The sequence below is a fragment of the Otolemur garnettii genome, unplaced genomic scaffold, assembly GCF_000181295.1.
Source record: "Otolemur garnettii isolate 467f Iridium unplaced genomic scaffold, OtoGar3 scaffold00218, whole genome shotgun sequence".
NCBI lineage: Eukaryota > Metazoa > Chordata > Mammalia > Primates > Galagidae > Otolemur > Otolemur garnettii.
Window position 1 is genome coordinate 1,313,836 of NW_003852613.1, and position 14,022 is coordinate 1,327,857.

The window sequence follows — 14,022 nt, forward strand, 5'->3', positions numbered from 1 at the left end:
AAAAAAAAAAAAAAAAAGAAAGAAAGAAAGAAAAGAAAAGAAAGAAATATCTTGAAATACATGTAACAAAGGATGTGAGGGATCTCACAGAGAGAACTATAAACCTTCCTAGAAGAGAAATAGCAGAAGACATTAACAAATGAAAGAATAGGACAAGTTCACCTGGGAAAAAGCAACATTGTTATAATGTCTCTACAACCCAACATGATCTACAGATTTAATCCAATCCCCATTAACACACCAATATCATACTTTTAAGAACCTAAAAACCCCGCCAGGCACAGTGGCTCATGCCTGTAATCCCAGCACTCTGGGAGGCTGAGGCCAGTGGATTGCTTGAGTTCACAAGTTTGAGACCAGCCTGAACAAGAACAAGAACAAGACTCCATCTCTAAACATAGCTGGACATGTGGCAGGTGCCTGTAGTCTACTCTCTCTCGAACCAGCATGAGGAGGGAGAGGTAACCTCAGCGGAAATGGTGGAAATGATAAAAAACACAGGAGACAAAAGATACACAGGAGAGGAGTGCTAGGATGGGGGGGGGTGTCTGTCTGCAGCCAGCCTAGCCAGCACTAAACTACGGAAACAGCTTTATTTATAAACTATCCTTAACAAGGTAAATCTTAACACCTGGGGTAAGGATTAACGTTAAGGAGGAAAGTATGTAGGGGCTACGTGGCTTCTGGCAGGTGAAAAGAATGTTAATCTAGGAGGACAAGTGGCTGGGGAGGGTTCTTTCCCTGAATGCTTCCCCAGGTTGGGAGGGGCCCTGCCACCTCACAGCCTGTTCCCCACACTATTTGGGAGGCTGAAGCAAGAGAATCACTTGAGCCCAACAGTTTGAGGTTGCTCTGAGCTGTGACTGCATGGCACTCTACCAAGGGTGACAACGTGAGACTGTCTCAAGAAAAAAAAAAAGAACTTGAAAACATAGTTCTTCATTTCACATGGAAACAGAAAAAAACCCAAACACCCAGCACAATTCTAAAAAATAAAAACAAATTTGGAGGCAGCAGGTTAACAAATTTCAGATTATATTATAAGTGTACAGTCATCAAAACAGCATGGTACTGGCACAAAACCAGAGACCTAGATCTATGGAACAGAATAGAAAATGTTAAGAGATGAAATCAGCCTCACATCACCGTCTGAACTTCCGTAAACCAAACAAAAGCACACACCAGGATAAAGAATCCCCATTTAATTAATGGTGCTGGGAGGACTGGTCAGCCACATGTAAAAGGCTGAAACTGGACCCCTACCTCTCTCCATTTACAAAAATTAACTCACAGTAGACAAATGATTTCAACTTCTGACACTGACCTATAAAGTTGAGAAGAAAGTGTGGGGAAAACCCTTCGCAACATCAGGCTAGGAAAAGATTTCATGAAGAAGACCCCATTGGCAGTAACAGCAACAACAAAAATAAATAACTGGGATCTGATGGAGCTTAAAAGCTTCTGCATAGCTAAAGACATAGTAAACAAAGCAAATAGTTGACCTTCAGAATGAGAGGAGACATTCACATATGTTAGAAATCTGAAAAAGGGCCAATAGCCAGAAATACGAGAACTCAAGCAAATTAACAACAAAAGAGCAAACAACCTGGCTGGGAGCGGGTGGCTCACGCCTATAATCCCAGCTCTCTGGGAGGCCGAGGTGAGTGGATTGCTTGAGCTCAGAAGTTTGAGAACAGCCTGAGCAAAAAGCGAGACCCTGTTTCTACTAACAATAGAAAAACTGAGGCAAGAGGATCATTTGAGCCCAAGAGTTGGAGGTTGTTGTCAGCTATGATGCCATAGCACTCTACACAGGGTGACAGTTTTGAGACTGTCTCCAAAAAATAAATAAAAGAGCAAACAACCCAATTAATCACTGGGCAAGAGACATGAACAGAACCTTCTCCCAAGAAGATAGATCAATGGCCAACAAACACACGAGAAAATGCTCCTTGTCCCTAGTTATCAGAGAAATGCAAATAAAAACAACCTTCACATATCACCTAACCCCAGTATGAACAGCCCGCGTCACAAGTGCCAAAGCTGCCCATGCTGGCGTGGGTGCAGAGAGAAGGGAGCACTTACACACTGCTGGTGGGATTGCAGGCTAATACAAGTTCTATGGAAAAAAGTATAGAAAATCAGCAAAGAGCTGAAAGTAGACCTTCCTTGGATCCTGCAATCCCATTGCTCGGTATCTACCCAGAAGAAAAATAATCATTTTATCACAAGGACATTTGCACTCAAATGTTTATAGCAGCTCAATTCACAACTGCAAAGATGTGGAAACAACCCAAGTGCCTGTCAACCCATGGGCTGATTAATAAACTGTGGCTTATGCACACAGTGGAATACTATTCAGCCATAAAAGGATGGAGGCTTTATATCTTTTCTATTTACCTAGAGTTTAAGAACATTCTCCTTAGTAAAGTATATCAAAAATCAAAAAGCATGCTCCCATGTGCCCTAAGTTGAAACTAGTACATGAACAGACATACACAGAACAGGAATCTCCTCATCACTATCCTCATCTCACACTAAACTCCCACATGTATTTCTGTTCACCTGTGTGTGCCTATTTTTAACTTTTCTAGTCAGTTCTTTTTAGCTATTTACAGATCAGCACCACAACGTTCTATTTCTGAAGCTTTACATGACCTTTTAACATCCGGTAGGTTCTGTTTTTAACATTTGGTTTGCTACTTTGGGAATTTTCTTAGGCATTACGTTGCTTGAACGTTCTGTTTAAGTGTAAAGGGAAATTTCAGGTCCAAAAATAAAAATAAACGGGTTAGGTATGTGTGGTAGGTGAAGCCAGGATACTACGAGGAATCACCAGAGTATGAAGGGTGAGAAAGGACAGCCCGGAGCCTGTGGCACAGAACCCCAGGGCACACCAGGTCTTGGAAGGCAAGTAGCAGCAGGAGCAGTCCAGGAAGATAAATGCCATTTAATTAAATCAAAGTTAATATATTTAATTAAACCAAGAATGAGAAATAACAGACATACCACAAGGCAACAACAACCAAATGCTTAGTAACTTAGGAAACTTCAAAATATCACAAGAAAAGGAAACGTGGCCAGGCGTGGTGGCTCACGCCTGTAATCCTAGCTTTCTGGGAGGCCAAGGTGGGTGGATCACCTGAGCTCACGAGCTCGAGACCAGCAAGATCTGAGCAAAAGCAAGACCCCGTCTCTACTAAAAATAGAAAAATTGAGGGAAGAGGATCGCTTGAGCCCAAGAGTCTGAGATTGCTGTGAGCTATGACACCACGCCACTCTATCCAGGGTGACAGCTAGAGACTCTGTCTCAAAAAGAAAAGAAAATGAAACCTCCAATCTCACTACGTTTCTCAGCATGAGCCATGTTCAAATTCCATCATCCTCACCTAGTTTAGTCCTTTGCTGGCTTATATAACAATGGCCAGAATCATGAACCCCTAGAGGGCAAAGAACAGATTATTCAGTCTGTCTGCCAGTGACAGGAACATCCTGGAAAATGGAATGGTATCAACACCCTAGATGTGCTATCAAAACAAGACAGTGGGTTCTAAAGACCTCTGCTTCCAAGGTATCCTCCCCCCAATCCCATAGCATTATCCATCAGATGATTTATGAGCCCTTGGGAAAGAACGGCATCAGCTGTGAGTGATGACTCCTGTGATCCCAGCACTTTGGGAGGCTGAGGTGGGAGGCTCTCGGGAGGTCAGGAGTTCGAGACCAACCTGAGTAAGAGGGAGAACACCTCTACTATTTTCTATTTTTCTAAAAAATAGAAAACTTAGCTGGGCCTGGTGGTAAACACAAGTAGTCCTATTAGGTAGATAGTTAGGATTCCAGCTTTCCTAGGGAAAAAGGACAAATGGCAGACTCCCATCTTTGTACTGCCCCCCTTAATCCTCACACCTGGGGATGAGGGGAACATCTACCAATCTACTAATCACAAAAGGATGCAGGGGACTCTTCAGCCCCCTGGGCCAAGCACCACAGGTACAGCAGAATCTGGAAGGTGAGCTAGAACAATCTTAAGGCTAATTATCATATCATCAGCTTAAATCTAATGACACCCCCAATTCAGCTTAAATCACACATCCCCAAGGGGCTTTCGGAGAGGCTCATGGGAGGTCTGCATGAGCAGTAATATTCTGTGATTTCAAGGCGACCTCTGAACCACTAGGTGAGCCCAGTCCAGACAGTATAAAATAGAACACCCAGCTATGAACAGGGCCTTCCTGCTGTGACAAGGGGGCCCATTCTTTGTCTGTGGAGAAAGTGCCTTGCTCTGTAAATCTACATATGTCTTGATTTTGCTCTATAAACCTAATCTTCTCTTCTTCGATAGACTTTGTTTCATGATTGCTTGCTCCTGAGTGGCCATTCTTTAGCTAAGAGCATACCAAGAACCAAGAATGTAGATAGCTTCCTGAACCGGACAGTCCCAGCTGTCCAGGAGGGAGAGGCAGGAGGCTCACTGGAGCCCAGAAGTGTGAGGCTGCTGTGAGCTGTGATGACGCCACAGCACTCTAGCCTGGGACAACAGAGTGAGACTCTGTCCCAAAAATAAATAAATAAAATATGGCTCGGCACCTGTAGCTCAGTGGTTAGGGTGCTGGCCACATACACTGGGGCTGGTGGGTAGGAGCGTGGCCTGGGCCTGCTAAACAACAGTGACAACTACAACAAAAAGAAAATAGCCGGGTGTTGTGGCAGCTGCCTGTAGTCCCAAATACTTGGGAGGCTGAGGCAAGAGAATTGCTTAAGCCCAAGAGTTTGAGGTTGCTGTGAACCTGTGTCTCAGAAAAAAAATAAATAAAATAACTTTTCCTATTTAAAATATCATCTAAAACTTTGAGTTTTATGCCATATGCAGAAACAGAGTCCCAGAGAAATGATGTATCCAAAAGCCATTTTTTCCCCTCACTCGTTAGTAGAAATAACTAAGGACTCCCAATCCCTAAGTATTATTATTCTGATAGGTGACCTAGCTATACATTTCTTTTCTTTTTCTTTTCTTTTTTTTTTTTTTTGAGACAGGATCTCGCTCTGTTGCCCAGGCCAGTGGCACTGTCACAGTTAACTGCAACCTCAAATTCCTGGGCTCCAGAAATCCTCCTGCCTCCCAAGTAGCCAGGACTACAGGTGCATTCCACTACATGCAGGTAATTTTTCTGTTTTTTGCAGAGCTGGGATCTCACTCTTGCTAAGGCTAAAAACTTTAAGTAGCACACATAAGGTGAGTTAACCAAAGGTAGACAAGATACTATCTAACGACCACTTCAGTTCTCAAAACTTGCAATTAAGTGAATCCAAATTCAAATCTGACACTGGGGAAAACATAAAAAGAAATTAGTCATCTTTCAGGTCTGTGGTTTCTATATATAAGGGGCTTAGGGACAGAGGGCTGCAGCTATGTTTACACAGCACTGGTGGTGGAAACATCAACAACCTGTGTCAGAGACGCCAGGATGCTCAAGTTGCACTGAACACCCCCCACCCGTTCTCACGCCTCTGTCTCTGAGGGGGCCGGCCTTCTTTCCTTTCCTATCTGTCTCCTTCTCAGTCTCATTAACTGCCTTAGGGAAACAAAAGAATAAAGAAGTTATTTGTTTCAGGGAAGTCAGATTTTTAAAAATATATTACATATTTCAAACTTATCCACAAGCCTTCATAGCTTCAAGAGGGAACTTTGTTGGCTCAGCACCTGTAGCCTCGTGGTTAGGGTGAGAGCCACATACACCCAGGCTGGCAGGTTCAAACCCAGCCCCAGCCTGCTAAACAACAATGATAACTGCAATAAGAAAATAGCTGGGCATTGGGGCAGGTGCCCATAGTCTAAGGTGACCAGACGTCCTGCTTTTGGCGGGACAGTCTTGATTTTTAACAATTTGTCCCACATCCTGTGACGTTTTAAAAAAAGTCCCAATTTTTGGAAAGAATGCACGACAAGCTAGGGAACAGTGGGAGAATGGGAAGGGAATATACAGTTTTTGGCTGCTGAAAAGGTTAATGTAACTCCATTTGGGAATGAAGAGGTTAATGTAACTTCATTTGGAAATGAAAAGGCTAATGTAAACTCCCTACTCCCAACCTGGGCAAGGTCACCCAGGTGAAATCAGTGTCAGAAGGAGATTGGCTCCCTTCCTCCCTTCTAGGCAAGGACAATTAGCTCAGAAGAAGTCAAACTGTGTAGAACAAACAAGTAGCCCTGCCCCCTCTAGTGGGTCCCTAACCATAAACAACTCAGCCAATAGCCCCCTCCCCCATCAATGGTGTCCCGCTTTACCAACGTTAAAATCTGGTCACCTTACCATAGTCCCAGCTACTTGGGAGGCTGAGGTGAGAGAATCGCTTAGGCCTAAGAGTTTGAGGCTGCTGTGAGTTGTGACACCATAGCACTCTGCTGAGGGCAACATAGTGAGACTCTGTCTCAAAAAAAAGGGGGGGGGGAACTTTGTAAATGGGGCCCATGAACAATGACAACACTACGGTCCTCACCAGAAGTGACATTCCAAAAGCAGGTTAGTTTGGGACAGTTAACCACATTCATATGGTGCTTTACAGAACTTCTCTCAAATTACACCACTACAGGTTTGCTGTATTTTAAAACCAATGCACAAGACTCTATATTTATCCCTGTTAAATGTCAACTAGTCGGATTCTGGCCTGTCATGATGTGTTTGGATTCTAATTCTGTCACTGTTTGCTTTCCCAGCTTTGCAGCATCCTCGGACCAGCTAAGAGTAAAGGTGATCTCCCTGGCACGGTTCAAGAAGAGAAGCAGAAAAAACACAAGAATGAAGGCTGAAAGCAAAAGACTCGGCAGAGAAAACTGAGGCTGAGCAAGGAGAGTGAAACACAAGAGGAGCAGCACAGCCAATGGCAGCTGCCCTGGCCATGGTGACCTGGACGTGCTCTCAGGGAGGGTCTCCAGCTGTGTTAAGTCACAAAAGCAACCAGAAGGGCAATATGGCAGAACTCTTTTCATCATTTCCAGAAGGACATAGTGGTTTCTCTTGAGAAAAGAGAGCCAGAGTCTGAACAGAAGGACATAATTTCCATTTCTCCTTTCTGCTTGGGGCCCTTCTTCCTGTGGCTTGGCACTGCTCTATAACCGGTTCCAACTGACTTCACCTGTGCCACAGAGTGTGAAATACCTGAGTGGGCAGCAACCTTGGCTAAGAGTCTCCTAGGATGTGATAATTCTTTTAACCTGATAAAATAAAAAAATACTAGGCATTTTGTGCAATTTAGGGATTATGAACTTTGAAACATGTTCTACAGTGACAATTTTTTTTTTTTGGAGACAGAGTCTCACTATGTTGCCCTGGGTAGAGTGCCGTGGTGTGACAGCTCACAGCAACCTCCAACCAACTCTTGAGCTTAAGCAATTCTCTTGCCTCAGCCTCCCAAGTAGCTGGGACTACAGGTGTCTGCCACAACGCCCGGCTATATTTTAGTTGTTGTTGTAGTTGTCATTGTTGTTTAGCAGGCCCGGTTGGGTTTTAATCTGCCAGCCTTGATGTATATGGCTGGCGCCCTAACCACTGAGCTACAGGTGCTGAGCCAGACGATTTGTTGTCATTCGTGATGACACTGTGGTGCGCACTCTTACAAGGCTTGCCCTCCTGGCTGAGAGGTAATCACTTTCCTCATTCTGTAAGTAAAAAGACAGAAGGTAAGTGACTGAATGGTACAGATTCCCAGCACCAGCCACCGCAGTTCATAAGGCAAAATTTAAGTCTGCAAAATTCCTTTTAAAAAGTTTTACATAGGCATGTGATAATTTGAGACACGATAAGGCAGATGCTGTTTGTCTTAGTATACCAAAATCCACTTCGCAAAATGAAAGAGCTATACTGGCAACAGAAACCAGACCCAGACTGAGCTAGGAATGCCGTGTCCCCCCTAAGACTGACACCCCCAGAAGCCTCTTCACACAGACACAGATGTACTGGAGAACCGTGTTCAGCTCAAGCTCCATCTACATCTTCATTGTTTTGCCTTCTTCCCTCACATGTACACATAAAAGACTTCAAACATCAGCCTCTTTCCTTAATTATTAAAAATAACTAACATTTGGAGACTGGTTCAACCAGGCTGCCTGTGAGTCTCTCCTGAGAAAAAACATCCGAACTCTATCCTTACCTCTCAGATGGAGGGGCTGGCTTGCTTTCATTTTTTTTTTTTTTCTTCTTTTTGAGACCAAGTCTCACTCTGCTGCCCAGGTTAGAGTGCCCTGGCATCAGCCTATCTCACAGCAACCTCAAACTCCTGGATTCAGATGATCCTCCTACCTCAGCCTCCCCAGTAGCTGTACAGATGCCTGCCACAAGGCCCAGCTAATTTTTCTATTTTTTAGCAGAGACCGGGTCTCACCCTTACTCAGACTGCTCTTGAGCTCAAGAGATCCTCCCTGCCTTGGCCTCTTATAGGCATGGGCCATCCCCCACCCCAGGCCCAGAGGTGTTTTCGTAAAGCTCCAGGCCATTCTCACACACAGCCTGGGTGGAGATGGGCTGAGAAGCAACAGTTAAGACTGTTGCACAGAGACACTTAGAGAAAACACATCTGTGTTTTCTGTATATTGAGCTGTGCTACATTTCACAGCCATAAACTTCCAGCTGCTTTTTGAAAAAACCCAGAGAAAATTATTTAAGGCTCAACAGAATTTCTTTGCCACTGAATGTTTCAGCCATCTCTCTTCAGAATCAGGGTGTCCTAAATTCTCGGCCTGTCAGCTTTTTTCCATTCTCAGGTATCACAAACAGCAAACAACCTTCCAACTCTAACATTAAAATATGAAAAAACAAAAGGTCCAATAGTGCCTCCCTGAGCTTACTATCTGGTAGGGAAAATGAGGTACAACTCCTTGGAGTAAAGGATAATATAAGGGGACCCCCCCAAAGCCCAGAGAAAGACTCCTAACTAGGACAAGTAAGAAAGTGTCATGTAAGCCATCACCAGAAGGTCAGTAAGAGCAGTGAGTGGAGGGGAACATGTGCTCAGGAAAGGACCCACAGACTGAGGCAGGAGCACTGTGGGCACTGCACTGGGAGTCAGCACTTTCATCAGAGGCAGCAAGTAGCTACCACCTGAAGGACTTTAAGCAGATGTCCATCCCTGGAGAAGGCTGTCCTGTCTGTGTGCTCCAGAGTGGCCTGAGGAGGGCAAGGCTGGAGGTAGATGGACAAAGCTAGCATGGCCGTCAAGGTGGCAAAGGATAGCACAGTCCAGGGCAGTACTGTTGACGACAGTGGTGGAAAGATGCCAAAAGCAAACAGGAGAAAGAGACACCAGGATGGGAGGACATATGGCTGGAGACAGGAGGAGATACACCTTGGGGAGAAGGGGGAGCCCCATTTCTGAGCACGATGTGTCTGAGGAGCCCGTCACCATCAGTGGCCTTCTCCAATAGGCAGATGTCATGATGGCACCAAGAGCTACAGAGGACACAGTGCCTCACGGCAGTTTCCCTTTGCCCGTGATTTTGCTCTCTGTGGGTTTGTTGCCGGAAGTCTGAAAATATTAAGTGGAAAATTCCAGAAACAAACAATTTGTAATTTGTAAATCGTGAGCCAGTCCTGAGTAGCACAATGAAATCTTGCTGTGTCCTGCCCAGGACTGAATCCTACCTTTGCCTGGAGTATCCCTGCTGCACCCACTACCTGCCCATCACTGGCTCAGCGCTCATCTCAGTCCCCAAACTGACCACTGCAGTGTCTTCAAGACACCCTATTCCATTTGGCAATGGCTCCAAAGTCTAATAGCAGTGATGTTGACATATCATTATAATCACTTTATTTTATTATCAGTTATTGGGTTAATCTTTTACTGTGCCTAATTCATAAATTAAGCTTTATTATAGGTCTGTATGTATAGGAAAAAGCCAATATATACAGGGTTTGGTACCACCTATGGTTTCGGGAATGGAATGGCAGTCCTAGAACACATTCCCCACGGGCAGAGTTGGGGGACTATGGTGTTACATACCAGACATTGCTCAATGCTTCACATTCATTAACTCAAAATCAACTTGGCATCTGTAGCTCAGCGGCCAGGGCACCAGCCACATACACTGGAGTTGGTGGGTTCAAATCCAGCCCAGGCCTGCCAAACAACTACAACTAAAAAATAGCTGGATGTTGTGGCAGGTGCCTATAGTCTCAGCTATGTGGGAGGCTGAGGCAAGAGAAATGCTTGAGCCCAAGAGTTGGAGGTTGCTGTGAGCTGTGACACCACAGCACTCTACCGAGGGTGATATAGTGAGACTCCGTCTCAAAAAAAAAAAGAAATCTCAAAATTATTCCATGAGATAAGAACTATGCCTTTACCCTGATTTTATACATGAAAATAGACATAAAAAGGTCGCAAATACTGCTCAAAGCCACGCAGCTGGCCAGGCCGTGTGTCTGGACTCAGGGTCTTTAGCACGGCCTCACTCTGCTCTTCCAGAGCCTGCTGCTGCCTCCTGCTCACAGCTCTGAGGCTCAGTGAGAACACAGGGCTGGCTCGGGAGCACCGAGCACATAGGAATACATAACAACATCCCAGCAGGGCACACAGAATGCACAAAGGGGCTCAAGTCAGACCCCATGCTCTGGCACAAGAGAAGCCTGCAGGGGAATGGGTGTGGGCAGAAAGGCAGGAGACCCCTAGGAGACGGCGGGACCATGAAAAGCAACAGAGAAAAGACTCTGAGGCAGCGGGAAAGTGAAATACCAATGCAGCTGGGCAGTCAGGAAAGATACATGTGATACACTGGCTTGATTTCACTTTTCATGGCAAGGGATAGCCAGCTACAGCCTGTTGTGGTTTCTTTAGACAGAGTCTCACTTTGTTGACCAGGCTAGAGAGCCATAGCGTCATAGCTCACAGCAACCTCAAACTCCTGGGTTCAAGTGATCCTCCTGAGGAGCTGGAACTACAGGTGTCCACCACTATGCCTGGCTAGTTTTTCTATTTTTAGTAGATATGGGGTCTCCCTCTTGCCCAGGCTGGTCCCAGACTCCTGAGCTCAAGTGATTCTCCCACCTTGGCCTCCCAGGGTGCTGGGATTAAAGGCATAAGTCGCTGTGTCCAGACTACAGCCTGTTTCTGTATGGACCAAGGCCCAGGCCAGCTAAACAACAATGACAACTGTAGCAAAAAAAACCCAGCCAGACACTGCAGTGAGCGCCTGTAGTCCCAGGTACTTGGGAGGCTGAAGCAAACTAATCACTTAAGCCCAAGAGTCTGAAGTTGCTGTGAGCTGTGATGCCCCAACACTCTATCAAGGGTGACACAATGAGTCTCTGTCTCAAAAAAAAAAAAAATCCTTTAGGATAACTTGAGACCTTGGCAGGGGGACATGGGGCACGATAACCAGACCATAGGTTACTGGGAAAGACTAAGGAATAATGGTGAGAGAAGGCAGCTCTTTCATGTCTCACTACCAAAGAGCTTCCAGGGGGCAAGGGAAGAGGAAGGTGTCCTGTACAGACAAAAGACACGTGAGCATTTGATTTTTTTATTTTTTGAGACAGAGTCTCACTTTGTCACCCTTGGTAGAGTGCTGTGGCATCAGAACTCACAGTAACCTCGAACTCTTGGGCTCAAGAGATTCTCTTGCCTCAGCCTCCCAAGTAGCTGGGACTCCAGGTGCCTGCCACCATGCCTGGCTATTTTTAGAGATGAGGTCTCACTCTTGCTCAGGCTGGTCTTGAACCTGTGAGCTCGGACAATCCACCTGCCTCAGCCTCCCAGAGTGTTGGGATTACAGGCGTGACCCACCATGCTGGCCTATGTGAGCATTTTAAAATGCAAACAGGAGGAAGCCATGGAGAGGGAATGGATGAAATACAGGAGAGAGAAGCTGTTACTGAGCCAGACTTCTGTTAGAGCGGAGAAGGGTACAGGATCCAGAACACAGACAAGGATGAGGACACCAGTTCTGAGGTAACAGGGACGCAGGAAAGGGTGGCTACAGACAAGGTCGTGAATCTGCAAGCAAGGAGGTGAGGGATATCCAATTTATGGCTCTGTTTTCTCCAAGTCATCTACTGGCAGCAAGACGGAAATGGCAGGATCAGGGATTTCGGGAACAGGAGGAAGTTCTGAAATGTCTGTAGCAAAGATGGAGTGTGCTGACTACAGAAAAACACAGAGGCAGAGCAGCCTCAGACACTCAGTCACTGCTGCAGACCCCAAGTTTCATTCATGTGGCCTGCAAACCACATGCCACAAGCATTTCCCAGCTAATGGAACGTACCCCTCCAAGACTTTATAAATTCTGATGGGCATTTAAAATGGATTATTGCTCCCCTACCTTTTGAAAAGAGCATATTTATGGAGTGGTTAAACACAGGCGTCAGAGTCAGAGCCCTGGGTTAGAACCCACACTCCGTTACTTACCAGCTACGTAATTTTACCTGAATTAATTTAACCTCCATTACCTATGGTATAAAATGGGATCTCACTACCTGCCTCTGTCATGAGATTTATAAAACAGTCTAGTTGAGTGGCAAGAGAAAGATCTCATAAACAGTAAGCACATCCTATTAGCAGCAGCAGTATTTTGCTACCCCACGTTACTAGCTCTGGCTCAGCTTCATGGCAGGATGGAGTCCAGGGATGTGGATATTCGAGATACTTCCACCCAGCTGCCTTATGAACCAAGTGACCTGGACGGGATGCTCTAGGTACCAAAGGTTCAATCTGCAGAATGAGGGGATTTAACTGATCACTGCAAAACTCCAACACCTGGAGGCTGAAGTAAGAGTATCACAGCATCCAGGCTGAAATGAGCTATGATCATGCCACTGCACTCCAGCCTGGGCAGCACAGTGGAACCTGTCTCTTAAAACAATAACAACAACAACAAAAATACTCCCACCACCTCTCTCATTTGTGTGATATGGCTGACGATGCTCTGCACCGTGAAAATACGACCTTTCATCAACTACACTGCTTGCTGTACAGCTCTGTAGTCAAAAAGACTTGAGTCTGAATCCCGCTCTTATTCCAGAATGAACTAAAGTTACCTAGCATCTCTGAGCCTCGGTTTCCTTATCTAAAAAACAGAGTGAACAAATTGTAACTTATGAAACTGTAGCAATCTAACGCAAAGCACGCAGACCAGAGCCGTCAGCGCTCACTCCCCCCCTGCACCTGTCCCGGGCCGCCCGGCAGCAAAGTGCGAGCGCAGCGCTGCAGGGCCTGTCCTGAGCCCTCGGTCCAACGCAAGTGGCCAGTCTCGCCTTCCCGAATCACAAACTTAGAAGAACCACCTGGGATCGTCATTAAAACCCCCCGTGACTAACTTCGTTCTTGGGTGACACCTGTTCACAGCCCGCGCCCTCAAAGTCGCCCTGAGCACTACTGCAGACCGCAGACGCAAACTCAGGTGTGAGGACGCAGGACGCAGAAAGATTCCAGCAGGCCTCAGGGTCCGAAAGTCTGGGTGGGAACCGGAGCGCGCAGCTCGCAGGAGCCGGACGCGGGCGCTCGGGCACCAGCTGGGTCCCCGCCTCTCCGGACTCCCGGCCCCGCCGCCTGCGGGCAACGGGCTGCGGCGACAGCACCCGAGCGTGTCCACACCTGTGGTCCCGCGCCCGAGTCCCGCTCACCTGGAAGTGCTCCTGGACATAGACAGGGAGGGTGTGCGCCATGCCTGGCGCGGGCCGGCAGCGCGTGCAAAGAAAGCGGCCACTCCTGGGAACCCGCCGCTGGGAGCGAACCGAAGTGGCCGCGCAGCCGCACTGCCCCTACCGCGCAGCGCCGCCGCCTTGCGCACGCGCCTCCGCCGGCCCCAGGGTCCGCAAATAGTTCCGCGGCTGCCGCACTTTGCTCCAGGGACCCAGTGCGCGCGTGCGCTGGCCTTGGCTGCTGCCCGCGGCGGGAAATGGGAAAGGTGGGCCTGGTGTGGGGCTGCCCTTGCAGGTGCCCAGGGCAAGTGTGCTCGGGAAGGTGGACACGGGCCTCGCAAGCGCCCAGGGCAGGCGTGTGCTGGCTGGGGTGGGTGCAGGCTGACCCCAGCCAGTTCCC

General features: G+C 46.9%; 1 protein-coding gene across 1 annotated transcript in view; it reads right to left on the reverse strand.

Moving 5' to 3' along the window:
• Positions 1 to 13,646, reverse strand: part of CLTCL1 (clathrin heavy chain like 1) — a 141,502-nt gene extending 127,856 nt beyond the window's left edge. The window contains 1 exon segment of the mRNA XM_012812677.2: positions 13,299 to 13,646. Coding sequence (XP_012668131.1) covers positions 13,299 to 13,646 — 348 coding nt within the window.
• Positions 13,647 to 14,022: the final 376 nt, after the last annotated feature.